The sequence below is a fragment of the Ctenopharyngodon idella genome, chromosome 10, assembly GCF_019924925.1.
Source record: "Ctenopharyngodon idella isolate HZGC_01 chromosome 10, HZGC01, whole genome shotgun sequence".
NCBI lineage: Eukaryota > Metazoa > Chordata > Actinopteri > Cypriniformes > Xenocyprididae > Ctenopharyngodon > Ctenopharyngodon idella.
In genome coordinates this window covers 32,435,013-32,459,360 of record NC_067229.1, presented here as the reverse complement: position 1 = coordinate 32,459,360, position 24,348 = coordinate 32,435,013, and the positions used below count along the sequence as shown (strand labels likewise).

Here is a 24,348-nt window from a genome sequence, read left to right as displayed (position 1 = left end):
AGAGCATAACTAGAAAAATAAATTATACTCATTGCAGACTACCATGAATTTGATTTACAGGGATAATTCTCCCAAAAATGAAAATATCATTTGCTGACCCTCAAGTTGTTCCAAACCTGTATGAATTTCTTTCTTCTGCTGAACACAAAAGAAGATATTTTGAAGAATGTGTAACGGTCATATAATTAGTGGTAGAATGACAACTGCACGTGCGTAGAGGATGTGTCTTGAAGAGATGTGGAAGGTGAGCAGAAGAAATAACCACTCTACCGACTTTTGTACTCTGAGTTGAATGTTTATTTGTATGTTTTTCTTCACTCAATCCCCATGTATGTGGATGAATGATGAACCCGGGGAAAATACGCCAGCTCTCGTCTCTCGTGCATCTTTTCCTCCGACCCCACACCTTGTTCTCTCTGGGCAACGGAACATTTCAACTTTGCATTATAAATGTCAGTAACCAAACAGTTATTGAATTCCATAGTGTTTTTTTTCATGCTATGGAAGTCAATAGGGTCCATCAACTGATGGTTACCCATATACCTAAATATCTTTTGTGTTTTGCAGTAGAAAGAAATTCATACAGGTTTGGAACATCTTGAGGGTGAATAAATTACAATTTTCATTTTTGGGTGAACTGTACTTTCAAATTTTCTTGACATTTCCAAGTTTTCTATGTCCACGAGAACCTCTGCCACTATTAAGAACAGAAGTGTTTATTGAAAAAAAGAAAAAGGGGTAATATTAGACCATGTTGACTTGATGGTCATGATGTGGCGGTCACAAAACGTGCACATACTAGTACAAACCAATGATGTTTATTTTGCAGTCACAATGCTTACACTATATGTAGCAGACATCCAAACAAACAATCAAACAATTCAACCTTATCACTCAATGGACCCAACACACAGTCGCCAAAAAACACATTCACATCAGGGAACCAAGAAAAGAAAGTGAACATCCATGAGTGTTGGACATGGTTAAGAGATGAGCTAGTTCTTTACAAACAGTTAGCAGCAACATCTGTTGAGTAGCACAAGTTGCTAATATACTCCATTCACCTCTGTTTAAATCTACCATATTCTGATGCATTTTCTGTTATTAAAAATAAAACTGGAATCCAGGGGGAGAAAGAAGAAGAAGAAAAAAAAAAAAAAACAGGGTTAAATAAAGAAACTGTTGAGAGTGATCCTGTTGCAATGACTCGAGTACCAGGGTCTTTTTTTTTTTTTTTTGAAGGACACGGCTACATTCTATAGGCTTCACTACCGAAGAACGCCAGATCAACAATAAAGCCACAAGAGACTGGAAGTCTGTGAGATTAAAAAGCAGGGAGAACAGTTTGACGAAAGCTCAGAGAGCAACTTCACCACAACCAAGTCACTTTATCTAATCAAATCCACAGACGACATGATCAAACCCTTCAGAGACAAAATGGAAAATGTTACACGTGCGTTCTCCTTTAACGGAGGTCTCGGAATTAATTTTACACTAAAATGGGTCATTTTGGGACCGTTTCTGGTCAGCAGTGAGTAGAACTAAGAACATCCTCAGCAATGGAGGTGGTGGGGATGTCATGATGACCTTAAAGGGGAAGGTTGACGCAAGACAGACTTCATCATGCTCAAGATTTTAGGGAAATGGTATCCCTCCTGAAAAAGTTTACGCAAGGGGCTTTGTGTATTTACAAATCTCCCGGTTTTGTTCGATAGAGTCAATTGGGGGAGGGAGGGGGGTGAATAATAAATGTACAACTTGTGATTCTATACGACTTTTCATCCCGCCCCCTCTGCGGACAGGTGTCAATCCCAGCACTCATGCCACAATCCCATGTTGTCACCCGGATATAAACAACTCTCTCCATACAGACAAACCCACACTTCCAGCACAGTTGCACTAACTAGACTGTAAAAAGTTTTCAATCACACTCATTATTTGTCTTAAATTGTAATAATTATAAACATTGTTGAAAATGTTATGAAAAAAAATGTACACTTTTTTTTTTCCTTATGTGTTTCTATACAAGGCAGGCAAAAGCAGAGCACTATGTATACCAGCTCATCCTAACCCTTCCTCCCACGGACATGCTCTCAAACACACTCTCACTCACACACACACACACACACACACACAGACGCCCACTTCCCATCATCCCTCAGAGCGGTTCGGGTGTGCCGTCCACTCTAGAGTCCACACTGGTGCCATCCCACACCCCAAACCCATTCCCAACCATTCCCCAGCCATACCCTCTTCACTCTCTTTGGACTTTGAGCCCCAAATGACAAGAGAATGGTCAAGGAGAAGGACTTCTAGAAACTGGCTTTAAAATATGTATATATTTATATGTGTATATATATATTTATATATATATATAAAAAAGGGTGGGGGAGGAGATGTGAGGGGAGAGAGGTAATGGTTTTTTAGGGACTGGGGAGCGGGAGGTGCAGGCTTGCGCAGTGGTGGTCCCCTGGCAGCCGGGCCAGGGGCGGGTGGGAGTACGGGGTGGGGCCGGGCCACATGGCCTGGTGCTCTATGGAATGTCAGCTCATCATATCGTTGCTGTTTACCCCGTATGTGGAATTCTTCATGGAGTCATTGACTTCTCTTCTAAATACTGAAAGATTCTGTGTAAACCTGCAAAATGAAGAAAAAAAAGTTGAATATTTTATATATATATATATATATATATATACACACACACACACACACATATATATACACACACACATATTTGAATGACATCTTAAAAAAAGCATGGCAATATAAATGTAAATGAAAAATCATTTTAATACCCTACAACTTTAGTCTAGGGATATAAGATATAGTAACAGTGAAGCTTGTAGGGCTGCCCCCTAATAGTCGACCAAACATAAGTTGATGTGAAGAGGCTTAGTCAACCAAATTTGAATTAGTTGGTCAATGGTCACAGGAAGAAAAAAAAAAAAAAAATGCAATTGATGAAGTCACGCAGTCCATGACAGACAGATCGTTAACACGGCTGCTCCGTGTGGTAATAACAGTATGTCAATCAGGAAATCCAAACATTCGTTTATCATTCATCAACCTCGAACATAGCTTATTTGAAACTTGCAAGTAAAATTTTATTAGTTGCAGGAAAAAAAAAAAATTCCACAGGAAGTGGTGAAGTCATGCAGTCTGTGACGGACAGATCGTTAACAGCTGGTCTATGTGGTAATACAGTACATCAGGCAGGACATCAAAAAGCTTGCCTATCATTCATCGACCTCAAATATGGCGTATCATCTGAAAACATGTAAGCAGTAGCAACTTTACATGGCTGCTCGCTCTAACGTCAACCTAGAAAAATGTGGGCTTTCAAGTGTTTGTGCGGAGTGTGAAAAGCTGAATAGCATTTGCATGACAGCTAATATGGAGGCGTCTGTGCGATCACTTGCACTTAAAATACTCCGACATTTTTGGTCATCAAATAAGAGTATTACATCTTTTGAATCTGTGAAGAGTCTACTTTTATTTGTGTGCTCTCACAATAACAACGAAACATTGTGCTTTTATAAAATAATGTGAGTGTGAAAAGCTGAATAGCATTTGCATGACAGCTAATATGGAGGCGTCTGTGCGATCACTTGCACTTAAAATACTCCGACATTTTTGGTCATCAAATAAGAGTATTACATCTTTTGAATCTGTGAAGAGTCTACTTTTATTTGTGTGCTCTCACAATAACAACGAAACATTGTGCTTTTATAAAATAATGAAGCAAACAGGGTGCACTTTCTGCCATCTCTCTCTGTGAACTTCAGTGCAGCCAAAAAAAAAAAAAAAAACTACATGTAAACTTGCCTCAGACATGAAAAACTTATCTATAGAAAGCGAAATGTATCCTTTTAAATGAACCAATTCAAATGGAAAACAAATATTCTCAGGTTATGTAGCACGTATGAAACATGCATAGACGCGTCCATTACTGCGGAGATGACGAGTCAGCATCATCAACTTCATCACTGCAGCCGAAAATACAGAAAACACTATTTATCACTTTATTATTTATCACTTAATGATGTTTTTCCCCTAATGCATTCATAATGCGCAGTGGCAAGCTTTATGTGTGCGCTTGAGTGCTGATTAGGCTATGTAGGCATTAAAGGCTCTTTATTATGATTTCTATGATTTAATAAACGTACGATTAGTCGACTAATCGCTTAAAATGAACGACTACTAGTCGAACAGAAAAATCTTTAGTCGAGGGCAGCCCTACCGCTTGCTCTAATGTTAATTTAGATAAATGTGCGCTATTATTAGGCACATATCCAAGAGTTTGTTTAAAAGCTAAATTAGTACAGCACTTTAATTTAACGTTAACATTTCTCTTAATAGGCGCATCCACTATAATGCGGAGATGACGAGTCAGCGTCCGTCAACTTCATCTTTACATTTTTTACACTGACTCAAAGCACTAGTTTATTAAAATTACATTCATAATCATTACTTTTGCCAGTGCACTGTGGCAAGCTTTATATGTGCGCTTGAGAGCTTAATTTATATTTTAAAGGATCTATATTATGGTTTAGTATTTCTCTGTAAACTTAAACACAAAACAGCATAAAAAAAAATCATATGAAATCAAATGACCTGTCTCTGTTTTTGGTGAGCAAGTTTCGCTCTATGCCCTCCATGAGATTTTCAAAGCATAAGTGCATGGCTTGCTGCTTTTCTGGTGGTTGGCTGTTCACAATGCTGTTCCTCAAATCTGCAAAATACTACAAACACAATGCTCTGATCACAAAAGGTGCTGTAGTGCTTATTAAAAGTTAAAAAGAATGATGGGCCTCTCATTAAACAGACCCCAATGATTTGATAGTCACAACTCTATTCTTTATAGGTTTGTATAGGTCTGAATATGTACACAACTGACACCATATTTACATTACATTGTTTTTACACATGCTAACATTTAAAAGATTAGGGTCAGAAAGTTTTTTTTTTTTTTTTTTTTTTAAGAAATTAATACTGTTATTTAACAAGGATGCTTTATATTGAACAAAAGCGACAGTAAAGACATTTATAATGTTACAAAAGATTAGAAATGTTACAAAAGATTTCAATCCTGAAAAATGCATCACGGTTTCCACAAAAATATTAAGCAGCACAGCGGTTTTCAACATTGATAATAATGAACATTTCTTGAGAAGCAAATCATCATATTAGAATGATTTCTGAAGGATCATGTGACACTGAAGACTAGAGTAATAATGCTGAAAATTCAGCTTTGTCATTACAGGAATACATTATGTTTTAAAATAATAATAATAATAATAATAATAATAATAATAATAATAATATTATTATTATTATTATTATATTCATTTTGTAATAATATTTCAAAATATTACAGTTTTACTGTCATTTTGATCAAACAAATGCAGCCTTGGTGAGTATAAGCGACTTCTTTCAAAATATATATAAAAAATTTTTTTGTACCACTCCAAACTTTTCAACAGTAGTAATATATACATAGATATATATGCATACAAGTTTTCAGAATCAATTCAGAATCGTTGAAGAGAGAAGTATCACGAAATATCAGAGAATTGATTTTTTCCCCCTCTTTTAATACACACACACCACATACCTTCTCATTGAGCAGAATCAAACCAAGCAGTGGCCGTGACATTGACCACTGATTCCTACAATCTTCAAAAATGATGATATTCAACACTGTGGACAGCATCTGGATAATAAGATTGTGATAAAGCTGTCAGATCAAATATCTCCAATACACTTCAAAATGTCAACGTACATGAGGAATATATATTTTATAATAAACATAAATGGCTATGAAAATCTCATTGCAAATTATGCTTTCAGCAAGACAAAACACAAATTCCTTAACACAAAATAATTTAATTTATGATGTAAAAATGTATTTTTTAAAATATCTTTCAAAGCCTCATATGGCTACATATGCAGCTCACCTGCTGAATCATCTCAGGGTGCTGCTGCATTATGTGAAGGAAGCGGTCACTCTCCTGGGCCATGGGCGCCGCTCTTTTCTTTGTGCTGCGTGAAAGCTGCTTGAATAGATAAGTAACTATGTGATCCAGGCTTGAGCAGCAACCAGTGCATACCATTGTGTCTGTGAAGCGCCAAACAGAAATAGAGATCAATTTCATAGTTTCACAAACTGAAGGAGGGTTTGAGATTAAATCGTGTACAAAAATAAAAATCCTATGTTTGAAGAGAAGGTCCTTACCAAGTGCAGTAAGCCCCTCTGATATGGAGGACAGGATGTACATGACCACATGAGGCTCCAGGCTGGCGATGAAGTTCATATGGTCTTGGGTTAGCACCTCCAGAAGAGAGTAGTAAGACTGACTAAGCTTTGGATAGTCCTGCGGGAAGAACAACCAACCAAAATCAACCAATCTGAATGCTGAAAGACACAATCCTGATACTGATAGCTGACAGCTCTTACCAGCAGGTCACTGTGAGGGATGGACAAGAGCAGCTTAATAAAGGTCTGCAGGGCGTTGTCCAAGGCATCATCGCCGTACAGACGGAAGACGCCAAAGTTGACATAGTTGCCGCTTAATACGGCTTTCAGCATGGAGAAACAAATGGAGATTCCTTTCAATTTCAGTGCATAAACCTGATCTTTTGGCACCTCACCCAGTGTCAGGATCCGATTTCCTTGAAGCGAAAAAAAAAGACAAATGATTATTTAATTTACATCAACATAAAGTGTTTACGATTTAATAATGCTACTACACCAAACCAGCAAAATAGTTCATTAAAATATGAAAACTGGGTCATTATAGGAGAAGATGTACCATATGTTGTAATCATCTTGCTAGTCTCCCTAAACAACAGGATTCCATTTGGTGACGACACGTCAAACTGTAATCTCTGAGACCTTCATGTAAAAAACAAAAAAAACAAAAACAAAAAACAAAAAAACCCACTAAGTCAGAGAACATGCATAACCTTCAAACACAGCTCTCAAGGACATGTGCAAGATGTAACATATGCGTACCTGTTGTGGACGAGCTCAGCCATGAGTTTGAGGACCGGTGTGGTGCAGGCAGGTACATGGTACCAGAGCTCTATTGCCCTCTGTAAGATGGGCATGTAAGAGGGATAACTATGATCTGTTAAGGAACATATTAATATTGGCATTTATTCTGAAATGCGCAGTTTGGCCTAAGAAATGTTTTTTTTTTATTTATTTTTTTATGGGTGGTGGGAAAAAAAGCAGTTTTCTGTGGTAACAAACAATATCTGCCTATAAAAGTGGTTGAACATATCCTGTATCTAAGGCTAATTACTAAAAATTGAGAATGCAACGGCACGTATTATATATTTCTAACTCCAAACGATTGACCACTGATTGGATCCAGCTGATAATCATTTCCTTTGATTCGATACGCCTGTCAACTTGACGCTCACATAAAATATCCTACAAAGTTAAAAGGCAGGAAATGTAATTTATTATGAATAAAATCTTTCAAATATAAAATATTTATATATTATAAATGGATCGATTTATAATATTTAAATATTGCACTGCACGTTGGTTGAACTAATCCTTTAAATTAAATGAATCATTTCATTTCCTTTATTTTGTTTCATTAAGTTCAAATAAAGTTCAAAATTCAGAATCAAATCTAAAATCAAATCTATGCATATAGGCCTACTGAACTGAAGTTTGATTCAAAAATCGAGAATTGATTTTTAATCAAATTGTGACCCCAAGAATCGATATGAATCAAATCATGAGATTCCAAAAGGGTCTGTGTACTTTTGCATCCATAGCTTTTTCGTTTTTAACCACGTTGAGAAAAACAAAAACTGAACGGTTGTTGTATTTTTAAATGCTATGTTGAATACCAAAATTTAAATTATAACTGAATACACAAATTTCATGTGCACAAAATAAATAATGACTTCTTTTCAGATTTTTGTTTATTACGTTTTGCATCTTTATAAACAAAAATTACAAATAGACAGATTAAAGTCGAAGAAATGTCAATTTACAAGTTTTCTTTTGTAAAATTGTTGTTTCTCCCACACTTTCGAGAGCCATGTCTCTGAAACATGACAATACTTGACTTGATTTTCAACCCATTCTCACTCACGAGGGGTCCGGCTGCCGCATGTCCAAGTGAATGCTAGAGCCTACTGGCGGCAATCGCGCCCAGCGAAGCGGGACATTCTAAGTGCTTAACGTGAAAAATGCTTAATGTGGCTTAACGTACTACTAAGACCGTGATATTGGAAGAGCAAATTCAGTACACACCTTATAAATTAATTAATTAGGCCTACACGTTAAGCATTTTCCTAGAAAATAAAATACCATTATAATGCTTAATGCATTAAGACACTGATATTAAACAACCAGTAAAGCTTTAGACAGCAGGTCAGACATGAAGGCAATGCGCTTACATGTTCAGCGTTTTCCACTTACACTCTTAAAAAAAAAAAAAAAAAAAAAAATAGTGCTATGTAGCACTAAAAGTGGTTCTTGTCTCGTAATCATAGGGAACCACTTTTGGTGCTATGTAGCACCATATCTTTAAAGGTGCTCTACAGCACCTTTGTCAAATGGTGCTATGTAGAACCCATAAGAGGTGCCATATCGCATTTTATTTTCTTCAACAAAAATGGTGCTAAACAGCACCAACAGTGGTTCTTTGGCTTTAAATTTAAAGGGGCTTAACAGGTTCTTTGTACAGCAGTGGTGCTATATAGCACCTTAACCACCCCAAAGAACTGCTGAAGAACCATACAGGGGCTTAACAGGTTCTGTATACGGTAGCGGTGCTACCTCAGTCATCCTAACCGGTGATGAACCCCTGAAGAACCACTGAAGCACCAAGATTTGGTGCTATACAGCACTTAAAGTGGTTCCCCTATGATTACGAGCCAAAGAACCATTTTTAGTACTATATAGCACCATTTTTTTTTTTTATTGTGTAGGCTATAGAAAACCGTTAGAAACACTTAACATAAAAATATTGTCCTTCCTCTTTGTTTACATTACCGTTGTCTTAGCAGTAGATGCTGTTGATGACAAGAAAATGTGCGAGAAAATAGTTTCTCCCTGGTTGTTGTTAGTAGGATTAAGCCATGTAAAGCGCTAATGTCCCAGCGACGGAGCTGTAACGGATTGCTTTCAATGAGAATTGAGAAACATTTCATGTCAAACCTCCACTGAGGCAAAGGGCATGGGAATTTTGTCTTCATGAAAATGACACTATTGGGGTATAATTTTGTCATGTTGGGGTATTTTCAATTTGAACAGCAGGACATCAGCTAGTCTATAAAGCAAATCCTAAACCATTTCTCGATATAGAACAATATAAAACGATGTAGAACAATATAAAACACCTAACAGCCAGACGAAAAAAGTCACAGTAAAATTTAGATGTCGTTTTGGCCTTTATTCATATAAAAAAAAGTGAAAAGCAAAGGTACGGGATCGAGATCATACAAGCGGGAACTCGATAATGCGTTGGAGCGCTAAACAAAGTTTTAGAAATGATCATGTTTAGGTTAAAAATATAAATGTAAAAAAATAATAATTTAACGAATTAGAATTAATCTATGTCATCTTTTTTTTAGGCGTTTTGATGCGAATCATTCTATTGACGCCAGAGGAAAAGGCACTAGAGGGTGCTTTTAGCGTCTGTGTATGACGCAAAAACACTAGAAATTACATTTTGCATTTTTACATATTAAAATACAAGTTGTATATCATTTCTATTATTTTTAATAAAATAATCATGCATAAGGAAAATTAGCTTGTATCTGTTAATTCTATTCATCAGTGTTAAAATAAAAAAAAAAAAAAAAGGAAGAAACCGCATTTTCCATATTTCATTTCTGGTTTAAAAAAGGAAAAAGGAATGGACGCAAAAGTACATGGACCCAAAAGATTCCAACCTCTATTAGTTTTGTATCATTTTCTTAGTTTGTTTAAATTTGAATTGATATTTAAAATGAATGAAACATAACTAAATAAAAACAAAAATAAATACAAAATAATGAAATACACAAATAATTACACAAATAAAACAAACAAATTTATATTAAAAGGATACATCCAATCAAAGAGCATCATAAAGCTGGTCTTGGCATTGAAGGCAAAGGCAATTCCCCTTAGATCTCTCACCAGTCCTACTAAAGTTCTCTAAAAAAAAATAAAAAAATAAAAAGAAGGGAAAAAAATAAACATTTGTTCATCTCTCATAGCTCATAGAGGTACAGATGCATTATAAAGGTCAGCAACAAAAAAGAAAACAAAGGTATTTTGAAAATGCTGCCTGTTACACCGAGAAGGGTGCTGTATGATAAAGAATACAACATCTCACTTTTGCTTCTTGTTCATTGAAGGTGTTGGTGCTAAACATCTGAGCAACGGCTTCAAACGCGGCAGTGAGAGGAAGCATGAACTGTTCAAACTGGTCCTCATCCTCACCTGTTAAAGACACAGAACTTTGTAAAAGATGTCCTTTTACATGACACTTATATGCTCTGTTACATACATATCAGATGATTAAGGTCAGTCCACTTTGAATTTGAAATATGAACTATAATAGGTACACCCTTACCCAAATCTACCATAAGAAGTCTTCCCAAGGCTGTGTAGAAAGTGGTCCGACACCTCATATCACTAAGATTGGCCTGATTGTTTACGCCCAGGAAAGAAAAGTGCTCACTCTGTCACATGGAAAAATAATAAGACATTGTCAGCTTGTTACTGAAGAAACAGTTTTAAGAAACAGTTAAGAATAGTAAAAATAAAAATTAATTGTACTACAGGGACAAATAAAGCTGAAGAAAAACAAAAAAAGCTCATGTTGGTCACTTACTGTGTGGTTGTTTAGCATGAACTGGACAGCACTAAGTTTCACTAGTTTTCTAACACTGCTGTATGTGACAAATTAGGTTAAGGAAACACAAAAACATTGTCAAAAAACTTCACAGACCGTTCTATAGATTTACGTTAAATAAAAGTCCATCAACCTCAGTAACAATGCTGATACTGTTTAAAATTTAAACAAGCAACATGTGTGTAAGGATATCCAATAGAGAGGTCATTGAGGAGCTGTAGTGTCTTAGATGTGATTGGTTCACACTGTCCCCAGTACTTCAAGTTGGTGATTCTGCGTTAAAACAAAACTCTTCATTAAAAATGTTTTTCAATTGTAATTTTTGACAAAATAAGGTTTCCTATTAAAGATATCCATCATTAGTTGATAAATACTCACATTTTCCCAATGAAAACACTGAGTACCATGGTCTCATCATTCAGGCCAAGAACCTCTGATAGTCGCCGATATAACTAGGGATCAAACAAAAGTAGTATTATTTCATGTCATCTTGAATTCATCTTGAACAGGTGTTTTGCATTGTATATCCTGCATTTTAAATGGAATGATGTATTAACCAATCAGCATCCAAAATTGGAACCATCCATTTTACAAAAGCATTTAGTGTTCAACTACTGAAAAAACAGGTTGGGAAATAAAGTCACGAGAAGCAAGCAACTGTGATAATTCACAGGGGGTTCTCTTCTCACAAAACCATTACCTATACATATCTGGTGAGAAAAGGGGGATAAAGCAATTCAATTTCATTTACAAATTAAAAACCTAATCAATGTAACATTTAATGGCAAATACAGTATATATAATTCTAACACAAATAAAATTACACTGCTAAAAATAAATTCTTGGTCCTTATAGTTGAGTCCTGATTATGGCCCAGTGGCACCCTCCTCTGATTCTACACTTTGCTGCATGGGCTGTTGGGTAATAGTACACTGTAAAGTCTGCATCTCTAAAATCCAAATTAAGTGTGCCATTTGGGACACTATATACAATTTGCCATTAAATTTAATACATCAAGATCCAAACAGACTTCATAATGATTTTTGCTCTGTTTTACAGTTATGAGGAGCTCTTTTAAAAAGGTATTTAATTCCAAGGTTAAGGACAACAGGATAAAGCAGAACTAAACACAGTTTTAAGGCCAATTCACACTGCACCGACATACGCAGACCAAAGCAGACAACCACCAGATTAAAGTCAGTCACTTCTCAGACATTCCACGATCCAACAAGCGCTGATTCAACATGTTCAATCGGCAAAAAAAAGCTCAGACAGATGCCAACAGACGCCGACAGGTTCCCACACTGATCCGACAAAATTCGATGAAGTGTCTGTTGCCGTCTGTCGGTGCAATGTGAATTGGCCTTTAGAGGAACAGCTAGTCTCTCTATGTGCACTTATCTTTGTTCACAGTTTGGAATCTGAGCGACAAGAGAGAAAACTTCAGCTTTCTGGTTAGTTGAGACAGGTCACTTTCATCTCCAACACAAAAAACTATTTGTTTTTAAATCTACAAGTCCGACTATTTGTTTTCAAACCATTTAGAAAGCCAGACTAAAAGAGTGAAACCACAACTAAGCATGCAAAAAAGCTGAATCGACTGTCTCTTTTCAAAGCCCAGACACAACACCATTGCAAAATTCAACCATTCTGAGAGTTCAAAGGCAAAACCCTGTGAAAGTTACGAGAGATCAATAATTAATTCACTACTAGCTGATTTTATGTTTTAGATTTGATGTCTAAACAAACCACAGCTTGAAGTTTGTGCTCATGCAAACAGACAAACTACAACTGTAGTATAACTGTCATTACCTTTGATGATTTTTGCACCTGGTCACCGATGTAGATTTTCCGAAACTGTTCGAAGAAACTGAGCATGGCTAACTCGAGCTTCTCGTTTCCTGCTTGAGCCAGCCGTGAGTCTGTGAGGTTCATTAACTGCAAAACTCTGAAAATGACAAAAGATGAAGTTTATATTAAAGCAATAAGCACGAGAACCAGCGATCTCAAGTGATTGTTTAATTCAAATTAAATTCTTTACCACTTTGTCGAAATAAATGTAATTAAGCACTAAAACCATAAATCAACTGTTTTTAATACAAGTGAAATTAGGAATCGCATCATTATAAAAATATGATTTTTTTTTTTTTTTAATTTGCTAAAGATTACATTTAACAGTGTTATTAAACTAGTGTTTTAAAAATTAATTTTAGATTAAGTTATTACTTTAAATTATATGACTATTGCATGACATGATGGCAAAGGTAAAAAATGTAAAAATAGCAACAAAAAAAAAGTGAATATCCAATATTGTCCAATTCTGGGAAAAATAAATAAATAAAAAAAAATACAGGCTGATAACTGATTTGATACATATACTGTGCCTCACTAGTTTGATACACTATTTAAAGCATGACAGCTAGCTACTGTTCACACCAAGATGAATGTTCAGTGTGAAAATTTGATGCAATTAAAAATGTAATGTTAATGACTGGCTGTTAATGCATCGGTTCAGACCGACATAAACATTTGGATGCTGTCAATGAGTTAATTTTTTTTTTTTTTACAGAGAGGTATTCTGATCTCTTTTCCATCACACTGCAAAGAAAATTAGCCAACCAATAAGACACACTCTCTTGGTCACATGCCCAGCGCCACTGCTGTTACATAAAACTACAACTTTGTTGTAAACAGTAATTCAGGGGACCTGTTATCACAACTTAAATGCATGGCTGTAAGTTAAAATTTCTAATTTATTGAAAATTTCTAATTTCTGAATTAAGTGTTATTTCATTTGTTTTTTAGTGAAGGGAAAGACCTGTTAGTGTTTAATGCTGTTATATTTGACTTGTTGAAGTTTGAGGATACCATTGTGCTGAAGAGGAGACTATGAAGGTAAACGCTACATTGAACATATAAACAACTGCGCTAATGACAGTGAGAAGTAATATCTTACTTGTTCAATAAATATACATGCTAAATAAGTTACATTTAGCATGTGTTAAGATAGATGTGGATTTTAACTGAAATATATAAGATTAACTGGTTCCAAGGCTACAACTCAAGTAGTTGAGCGACTAAATTTGAGTAATCCACTTAAAAAATTTTATGTTACAAATTATTAAGTTACTCTAACTCAATATAGTTTGATGGTCGTTTCAAATTAAGTTGCCATAACTCAAACAGTTATGTTAACTTTTTTTTTTTTTTGAGCCAACAATTTTTTTTAGATTGCTATTTAGTGATAGCACAATGAACAACATGGGAAGAATTCGGACCAAGCTCTCTTGCCTTTGTACTCTAGTATGTGATGTGGTTTGATAAACACCATAGTTAATACAAAAATCTGAACGGCTTTTTTAAAAATATGTAAATAATGTTTGATTTCCTTTATTTTCCTTGACAAAAGGGGGTCAGAAACAGAAAGCTGTGCATATTAATTAAGCCCATCTGTCTTTTTTATACATTGGTCTGAACAGACAAATTGCATGTGAAACTTTTATGCCGAACATTTGTCTTGGTGTGAACAGCCTTCAGTGCCGATTCCTTACCGACACACAAGCTCCCCATCCATGGCGTCTTGCTCATCCGTGCTGGCGAACGATACTCTTCCTCCAATGACTGCACCAATGATGTACACCAGCCACGTCAAACGACCTGGATAACACATTCGTTACATAAGCATTGTATTGTGACGTATGATTGTGCATCAAGAAATGTGAGGTGTTGTAAGCTCACCCTCTTGGACTGCTATGTCCATTGTGCTGGAGTTGGTGGACTGCAGCAGCTCCTGGTATGACTGGGCCGACTGATCGAAGAGCTGGACCAGTAGGGCACAGGTCTTCTCATACTCGCACCGCCCGATAGTAGACAGCTGGTCCAGCTGCTGTTGCACCAAGCCGGCATCATCCAAGGGATCTTCAAGACCATCTCTGTATAGAATGGATATTGTATATAGAAACATTACACACTTATGACATTCATGATCATCGGACCTAACCGTGACTTCAGATAGTGCTCACTCTACCTCAAAATGATGTGCACGGACTCCAGGCGAGACGTGATGTACGCTTTAGTCACCTCAGGGGTGTAGGTCTCCAGCATGTGGGGCTCCGTGGCCTTCACATAAGGGACAGATGCCGCCAAACGCTGCCACAGGCTCAGCAGATAGTGCACGCTGTTGGGGGCAAACTCCCAGTGCTGGGACGCATCAAATTATTAGCAGTCTTTGAAAAGTCAATTTTCAAAATTTTAATGGTGTCAAGTTGGTTCAACTTCTATAACAATCACAAATCAGATTTGTCTTTACTTTCTTACTTTCTTTTCTTTCACTCACCTGAAGACTAGTTACTGTGAAGTTAGCGATCAGTCTTATGACCTCGGGGTAGTTCTCTACTTTAACCAGCTCTCCCAGTTGATAGTTACTCTTGAGTCGAGCCAGCAGTCGGCAGAACTCATGGTAGTTGTTTGGGTCCGACAAACTCTACAAAACCAAACATGATAAAAACCACACACACAAAAAAAAAAATTGCCACGTTACCCAATTAATCATATAACAACAATTGCTGTGAATAGATTTCACAATTCGCACATGAACAATCTCTGTCTCTCTCATTAATTCATTCAGATAAATACAATCTTACCACAATGCTTTATCTCTATGTCTGATTTAAAGTGGGCAGACAGCTAGATGTAATGACTTGTAAACAAAATAACTAACAAAAATGAATCATTATTCTTACCCATCCAGTCAGTTTTAACTTGTCAATGCTGTCAAATGACCAATACCGCTACTCCCTAATAAGCAGACACATTCTACCAAGATGGACACCATCCTATTCGACCCCATACCCAATCCCTCCACCCACGCCGGGAAGTGAACGCGAATTCAAAAGCAAAAATGAAAGCACAATAATCTTTAAATCAAATAACCACGATCAGATGCTTATTTAATAATAGCGACATACCTAATTACAATGACAATTATTAATTTAATACATAACTAATATTACAATATATTTATAAAGACATTTGAACAAATATAAAGATGGACGGCATACTTGAGGGTTCTCCAATATCCTCTTCACACCATCAACTAAATGGGAGAGGAACTTTGCTCTCTCTGCATTGTTGAAGAGAGACCTTCTGACAGATGCTATTTGGACTAGACAAGACAAAACCTGGAAGACAAACATACAGTTCACATCATTAGAGGAAGAGTCTAACAGTATCTATGAGGCAAAGGCTTGTTTATCTTCACATGCATATCATGCTGTTTATCTGACACTCACCAAGGGAGACAGCGAAGGAGGGATGGAATGATACAAATCAAAAAACAGCTGCAAGGTTGAGGAATCCAAAAAGGCTGCAGGTGAGAGAGAAAGGCCAAAATGACGCATGAATTAAACATGAATGCCTCTTTTTATACTGAACATATGTGCACTACTATTCAAAAGTTTGGAGACGGTCACATGTGTTTTTCATGTTTTTGAAGGCTGCATTTATTTAATCAAAAATACAGTAAATATGGTAATATTGTTAAATATTATTAGAATAAAAAATATCTATTTTCTATTTTAATACATTTTAAAATGTAATTTATTCTGTGGTGTCAAAGCTGAATTTTCAGCATCATTACTCCAGTCTTTATTGTCACATGATCCTTCAGAAATCATTCTAATACGCTGATTTGCTGCTTAAGAAACATTTTTTATTATTATTATCCATGATGAAAACAGTTGTGCTGCTTCAAATTGTTGTGGAAACCATGAAAATCTTTTTCTTTGATGAAAAGAAAGTTCAAAAGAACAATTTATTTGAAATAGAAATACTTTGTAACATTATAAATATCTTTACCTTCACTTTTGATCAATTTAATGTCCTTGCTGAATAAAAGTATTAATTTCGGTTACACTTTATTTTAAGGTCACGTAGTTACATTGTAATTACTCAAATAAGTATTAATTAACATGGAGTACTACATGTACTCCATTCAGCTCCATTCATTTCATTATTTGCCAAATAAATGGAAGATCACCTGATCTCCAGCTGGTGGGGATCTGGACGGTGCACAGATCATCTGAAGACTCATCAGTGGATGTACCGATGAAATCAAAATTGAGGCAATTGTGGGCCAGTTTGAGTAGCTGCATGAGCAGCCCATGCTGGCTTTCATCGTTTAGATTCAAGTTCTTCCCAGATGCCTGCAGACATACAGAACAATGCATTGAGTCCTTTACATAATGTTCAAGCATGCTGGTTTAACAGTTGTGAAGGAAAATATACAGATACATGGTGCAGTCTAGAAGTCATTAAACATTAGCCTCACCTGCTTGAGGAGGTTGCAGGAGAGGGTGAAGATATCAAACAAAGAGGAATCTCGAAATGATGATGCAATCTTCCTGTGTTTTGTAAGTGGATGCGATGAGTCTGCCTGGGGGACCGTAAGAAGAATCAAGGAATCAGTAATTCATCTTTAACGTGGCATACAGTTATTGATCCTAAACATACAGCAAAAAAACATTCCAAGCACTGAGGAAAGACTAAATGAATGTCTAGAGACTAAATGCTGTGAGTGGAGAAACTTACTTGGTTAATCTCATTGGTTAACTGGGAAAGAATTGTGACTCCTATGATGCAGTGTTCAACACTATCCTGAAAGAGTCAAAAAACATTGAATGTTAAAAATAATCTAAACCAAGAAAACCTTATAAACAACCTCATAACTTCTGTTTTAGTGATGCACTGGAATGAAAATCTTTGGCCAAAATTAAACAAACTGGATCATAAAGCAAAACCAAGATGTGATTTGCATTAGCATTTAAATCATGTCATTCAATGAGAGTGCACTGCTAGGAAATATAAATACCAACTGCAAATGTTTTTGAATTTTCACCACAAAATGTATCTATAGACTGTTGTGGTTGTGCAGTTACATTTAAATGTCCTCATTCATGAAACAGGAGTAGCTTATAAATCATTTTTTTAAAGAAATTGTTGTATTTAATGCAACAGTTTACATAAGAATTGTTTTAGGAATGATTTACATAAATTCACTTTTCATGTTTCATGAATGAGGACAAATGCCCTCCCAAAATTCTAGGTGACTGAGAATTGCATCAAACATATATTTTCCATAAATCTCGAACAAGGCATCGTCGATATATTTAGAACACCATCATCAATTGTTGTATCCATTAAATCCAAAGAACATGTATATTTTCACATGGATGTTGTTTTCTCACCTCATCAATGTTTGTTAAAGTTGAAGTTTCATTTAAAATAGTCAGTTAAAAAAATGTATTCAGGCGAACATCAAATGGCACTTTCAACCAAAAATGTTTGTGCATTCCTAGTTAAAGGTGCAACAGCAAAAGGTAAGGAAATATTTCCAAAATGTATAATTATGAATTTAAGAATATTATCTTTTCTAATAGTACTATATAATTCATGTCTACCTGTAGGAATCTCGTCACATCGACTATGACATTCCTGAAGACGTAATCTTCCTTTTGGCAGTCGAACCAGCCAAGCTTGGTGATTCTGGCATAGAGCTGGATCAGGGCTTGTGTCACAAAGGCAGCAAGCTTTGGCCGAGTTGCCAGATAATTGAGAACATAATTTCCTGAGGAACCAATGTGACATTTATTTCAAAATATTATCTCTTCAAGGTTTCTGAGGTCTAAAACTCAAATTGAAGACAAGGTCGATCTTATAACTTACGAATGTCAATGCGCTGCTCCAGGGGAAGTGGATTGCTTGTACGAGACACCAACTTGGAGAGACACGTTGCAGCCAACAACTGCGAGTATGAGGACTGTGAAGATTTTACAAATACACTGTCAAGCAAGCAATCTGCAATTTGGGAAAACCTAACCAAACACTTTTAAATAGTCGCTTAACTTAAACTAATGGAGAAAGAACTAGGATTTTTGAGAACATTGCTGTCAGATCATTTCAGACATCCTTTTCTTCACAGCTTTCAAAAAGTTTAATTCTTACACTTCCTCTTTCCAGCAACAACTGGCATTTACTCAGGCAGTCCGGACTGTTGGTGAACTCCACCAGAGCTTTCTCGGCCTGTAGACGTGTGGTGGTGTCTGTGGTCTCATATAGCTGCTTGCACAGGATCTCTAGCTGGGCTAGGCTCTGAAAAAGATACCCACATGAGTTTAGTGGCAGCAAAAAAAACAACCAAAAAAAAAAAAAAAAACATCCAGAGGATATTTGTGATATGAACCAATAAAATTCCTGATATTTTTTTTCTTCAGTTTTCCAAGAAATTCAAGCACATGTCTATTTTTATAAGTCCTACAAACTCTACTCGCAGAAACAGGAGTAGTTTGCTTATAAATAGTTTTTTTTTAATTGTTGTATTTAATGCAACAGTTTACATAAGAACTGTTTTAGGAATGATTTACATAAATTCATTTTTCATGTTTCATGAATGAGGACAAATGCCCTCCCAAAATTCTAGGTGACTGAGAATTGCATCAAACATATATTGTCCATAAATCTCGAACAAGGCATCGTCGATATATTTTGAACACCATCATCAATTGTTGTTTCCATTAAATCCAAAGAACATGTATATTTTCACATGGATGTTGTTTTCTCACCTCATCAATGTTTGTTAAAGTTTCATTTAAAATAGTCAGTTAAAAAAAAAAATGTATTCAGGCGAACATCAAATGGCACTTTCAACCAAAAATGTTTGTGCATTCCTAGCGATATTTTTTTCTTTAGTTTTCCAAGAAATTCAAGCACGTCTATTTTTATAAGTCCTACAAACTCTACTCGCAGAAATATGCTAGTATTGATAATCAAGCTAGATGATGGATGTGGTCAATGACATTCATTTAACCACATCTACTATTTTCATCAAAAATATGTTAAAACTCAAACAGATAATGACTTGAATACACGTCTTCTAAGATAAGCATGTTTTTAATTTCTGCATTAAAATTTATTTTGATATTTTTGGGGGAATCAAGTAAAATTAAATGTCAGGGTGATACAACTGTCCTGATGTGATATATATATATATATATATATATATATATATATATAAAAAAAAGAAATAGTTTGGCATAATCTTTAATATTTGTATAAAAAAAAAAAACATAAAAAAAAGATAATTGACAAAACTTTCCAAATCTTATATCTGTGCATCAAGGTCAATAAGTACCTTAAAATATCAGATAATTTGACCTCTTTACATTAAGGTTAGTATAGGTTGTAAAACATCATGTGATGTGACTCCAAAAAAACAAAACAAACAAACAAAAAATATATATATATAAATTAATAATTCAGAATATTTGTTAAAAAAAAAAAGAAAAAAAAAAAAAAACCTTTTACATTGAAAGAAATTTTTTTTTTTTTTTGTGAAAATAAAGATTAAGAGACAAACTCTGGTGTATTTAAGATTAAAGGAAAATATGTTGTTAATTTATACATGGTTACACCACATGGCATTTTTAGAGTCATTAAATTGCCCCCATGCTTAGACCTCTAATAGCACATCTCCTCAACAAAAGACACAATTTGAAGTATTGTCAAAAGCTAAAGATGCCAAGTTTTACAATCTTAAACCAGAAGCCAGACAGCTTCTTTTACAATCACAACAACAAACAGCGGGTTTATGAAAAACTAGACACTTATGTTCCATTAAGCAAATTAATGCACAGCCATCACATCCACAAGTTATTGTTCTAAGTCACTGAGGGAGTATCTGGTTCATGCATGCATGAAAGACTATATGGTGATTGGAAAAAAAGTCAGTGATACACTTTGGTGGTAATAATACATAGAGGAGAATGAACGAGCTAACTCGTGTTATGCAGCAACAAGCCTCTGAATCTAAACAGTCCTTTGTTCCCTTGTGGAGCATAACTAACTATACAAAATCAGCATCAGCAGAAAAACAGCAGCTGCAACAAATGACTCTCAACAAAAAAGTTAATGTGTATTATGCAAAAAATTCTGAAATAATGAACTCAGTAGCCTACAGAGTTATTTATTTCAAAATTCTTTGCGCTTAAATGAAGTTAAATAAAGTTAAGTTTAATACTTGCACAATTACTCCTTTAAAACATTTAAAAATGCACACTTTCTAGTGCATTTCACAACTTTTAAGTTAGTATTTCATGGCATGCCCACGTACATATGCTTGATGCAACCTGCTGATAACAGAATCAAGAGACCCTAAAAGAACAGGGAGGACCCATAAAGATACAAAAAAATGCTTTGCATCCTAATAGATAAAATGCAAGTTGTATTTGTAAGGAACTGCACAGACAAGATAAGACAACGCCAAGTTTAAAAACACAAAATGCAGACATCATGCATGGGTTTTTACTAAAAATAATGTCAGTTATCACCTACAACCTACTTATAACATGTTAATGATGGGCATTAATATGCTTTGAGCACTGTGCATTAAATGTTTATACCGTACTTGAATAATGCAGGATTATTTTACATTTTACTATTAAAGTTTTCAACTCTTTTTGAACTGCTAAACAAGGAAATTGAATGTTAAAAGACAGAAATACTGCTGAGTCATATCAACTCACGGGCCTCACAACATATCCTTTGATAATTATGTAAACATACATATATTGAAGTATTAGTTGGTTGGTTTTATAAACAAGTATGTTACACTACCAAGATGTGATCGGCAACACTCAAATGGCCTGTAAGACATAGGGCTGCTCTGATGGCAATTAATAATCTATTACTGCAAATGGAATGGCTTCTTTCCCACTTACAGAGTAACAGGACGCGTGGCAACAACACTGGAAAGCTCGTGTTTACTGTTGCCTGTGCAAATGAGAGTCAGGTTAAGAACTGCATCGTCCCCCACTTCATTAAGTTTCATGGGAATAAGCAGTTATTCAACACTGTGTTTAACCCTGAGACCTCCTTAACCTTTGCCCCCAAATATGACCTGTCTTGAGCAGCTTGTTTACAAGATGACACATGACAAGCAGTGTCTGAAAACATGGTACAGTGTGTTTAATGCACCAGTGAAGCCCAAAAATGCTGTCTAGGTATGGAGATTTTTAGGACAACCATATTGAGTCTATCAAAAGTGAATGAGGAGTAGAAAAATAATTTCTATAAATTCTGAGCAGCCTTTATCAGTCAATTATACATGAAATGATTTTGGTTGCCAAGTTGGCTTAATTAACCCCGTTATCAAAAACAATGTCATGATAGTCAAAGAAATTTGATAAGAATATCATATTTTTCGTTTCATTGTAATTAAATGGATTAAAACACATCTCAAAGCATTCATAAATGAAACAGAGCATTAAATATTATGCATAATATAGCAAAACCCAAAAAGGATATTTCTGGTTCGCTACATTCACTTCATCCAATAATGGCAGTTATTCCGCGGAGTCATTTAACTCTTCTCAAACACTACAGGTGAACAAAATAGTAGTAATATATCTATTATGAATGACTTTTAAAAAAAAACATTACATTTTTACAACCCGCGAAGGAAGCTAATGTAAATACCGTTTTTATAATTATTAAGAAAAATTCATTTCTGGTCGGGCTTTTGGTTTGACGAGGCGGCGCGCGGGAGAATCTCATGAGTTAGCACGCGAGCTACAGGCTAACAGAGCGAGAGCTCAGCAAACTAAGCACATTTGCTTCCAACAATGACAGAATGACAGATAACCGAATGCAAATACGTTTTTGGGCTTACCGAGAGGCTTTTCTAGTGGAAAAAGTCTTGCTGAGCGAGAGTTACTATGGCTTGTGTATACAAGGCCAGTGTATTCATTGCATTGCAAGCGGTTGGATGAGAGATGATGCCTTGTTTACAATGTAAAACATCACTGTGGCTATAGAGTTACATACAGTGTAATACAAATGATCTCTCAGGATCTACCGATCTCTGCTGCTTAAGATAAAAGTCTTTGCATCTTGCTTCAAAACAACTTTCAGTCACAACTGGTAGAGTTGTGGGTTAGCCTGGACTACAGAGTTAAAATCAACATGATGACAGGCCACAAGTCAACACTTGATAATCGCATCCAATAAAGCATGCGAGTCAACCTCTCCCGCCGCGCGACGCATGCATTTAAAACAAACACGTACACATCGCCAAAATAAGCCTCGGGATCTATCACTAGGCTGTAGTGGATCACAATACATTAATTTAGTAATAGCAAAACAAAATCATTTACTTACCTGCACATGATCCGCCATTTTGCTCCATTCATGCTCCTCTCACTCCCCCTGACAATGAGCATGCGCGCATCTGCCCACAATCACTGGAACGTTTACGCAGTTGACGCAGGTAGTGATAAAGCCAGATGTTCGTTCGAGGCTTCGTGAATACCGTTACGGCATCCATTCACCGCCGAAACTAACGCAGAAAAGAGCCTTTGTTTACATGCTTCTTAAAGTGAAACTGCGAATTCAGATATTAGAGGTCACGTGGATTTATGATTCTAATTATATCTAAGCGTGATTGACAGTGCTTATTTCAAGTTCAAAGAGGCTTTTGCGTTGAAGGACTACACCTGTTGTAAAGGTGCAAATAGTAGCCTACTTTTGCTAATTAAAAGATTTTACACGTAAAACAGTTTCAGTGGCGCAAAAATGGGGTATGCAGTATATGCAGTGCATAGGGGCGCCGCGCGGAGGGGGGCGCCATTGTGCCAAAACTTCTTTGAAAATCTTTTTGAATAAAACGTTTAAAATAAACTTAAAAATTATGTTTGTTGAAAAATAATGTTTGTTTAGCATTTTAAATTTGTAAATATATATATATTTTATTATATTAAGTGATATCAACTGCTCACCATTTCGACAAGAGCCGTTGCTCTGTTACGGACAGTCACATGTCCAAAATGGACAGAGGGAAGCGGTTTGGGACACAGAACAGAAAACGTAAAAAAGAAAAACAGTGTCTTAAAATGAGGACATCGATATCCATGTGGATAACAAGAAATTGGTAAGCGTAACCTATATCACTGTAAGTCTTTGATGTCATACCGTGTCATACGATCTGTCTGTGTGTAGCGCCGCTTCAAGTCTTTTATGAATGGTCCGCTGAATCACTTTTGTTACGTTCAAAACGCAGATTCAGAAATGAAACACTGCCGTGTATTGCGTAGAGACGAACAGTTCTGCTTTGTCTTTATAGTTTCATTGGCAAATTTGAACAAAACAGACAATATGTTGTCTAAAATAACACAATATAAACTTATTTTAAACACGTATAAAATAAGTATTGCATTTTGCACTTATTTTATTTGGGACAAAAACAGCACTCGTGTAATATTGAAATCCGTTATTTTTGTGATACTGCTTAACTCATATGATAAATATGAGACAAAAACTCAATAAGGGGCATTTTTGCTCCAATATCTTGAGTTTGACATTCTAACTGCATTCTGTAAGCTCTATGCATCGCATAGTGAGTTGTTGCCCTGCATTATATTCCTTA

At 35.7% G+C, this 24,348-nt stretch overlaps 1 protein-coding gene across 1 annotated transcript; it reads right to left on the bottom strand.

Annotated features, from left to right (window-relative positions):
- Window positions 1–802: 802 nt before the first annotated feature.
- Window positions 803–23,252, bottom strand: xpo7 (exportin 7). The gene is made up of 28 exons (XM_051908185.1): window positions 23,085–23,252; window positions 18,876–19,022; window positions 18,597–18,690; window positions 18,332–18,498; window positions 17,463–17,528; window positions 17,203–17,307; window positions 16,912–17,077; window positions 16,166–16,239; window positions 15,935–16,054; window positions 15,211–15,357; window positions 14,902–15,074; window positions 14,613–14,806; window positions 14,426–14,531; window positions 12,687–12,822; window positions 11,253–11,326; window positions 11,067–11,147; window positions 10,854–10,917; window positions 10,593–10,701; window positions 10,353–10,459; window positions 10,083–10,171; window positions 7,016–7,123; window positions 6,813–6,895; window positions 6,458–6,672; window positions 6,236–6,374; window positions 5,958–6,118; window positions 5,615–5,713; window positions 4,615–4,742; window positions 803–2,637 (listed from the first exon to the last, which is right to left on the bottom strand). Exons 1-28 carry the CDS (start codon window positions 23,100–23,102, stop codon window positions 2,544–2,546), a joined length of 3,264 nt encoding a protein of 1,087 aa, XP_051764145.1. The 5' UTR covers window positions 23,103–23,252; the 3' UTR covers window positions 803–2,543.
- Between the last annotated feature and the right edge of the window lie 1,096 nt (window positions 23,253–24,348).

Coding starts and splice junctions, on each gene's coding strand:
- xpo7 (XM_051908185.1), bottom strand. Junction 6,896..7,015: donor GCTGAGCTCGTCCACAACAG/GTACGCATATGT, acceptor TTTTACATGAAG/GTCTCAGAGATTACAGTTTG. Junction 6,119..6,235: donor AGAGGGGCTTACTGCACTTG/GTAAGGACCTTC, acceptor GGCGCTTCACAG/ACACAATGGTATGCACTGGT.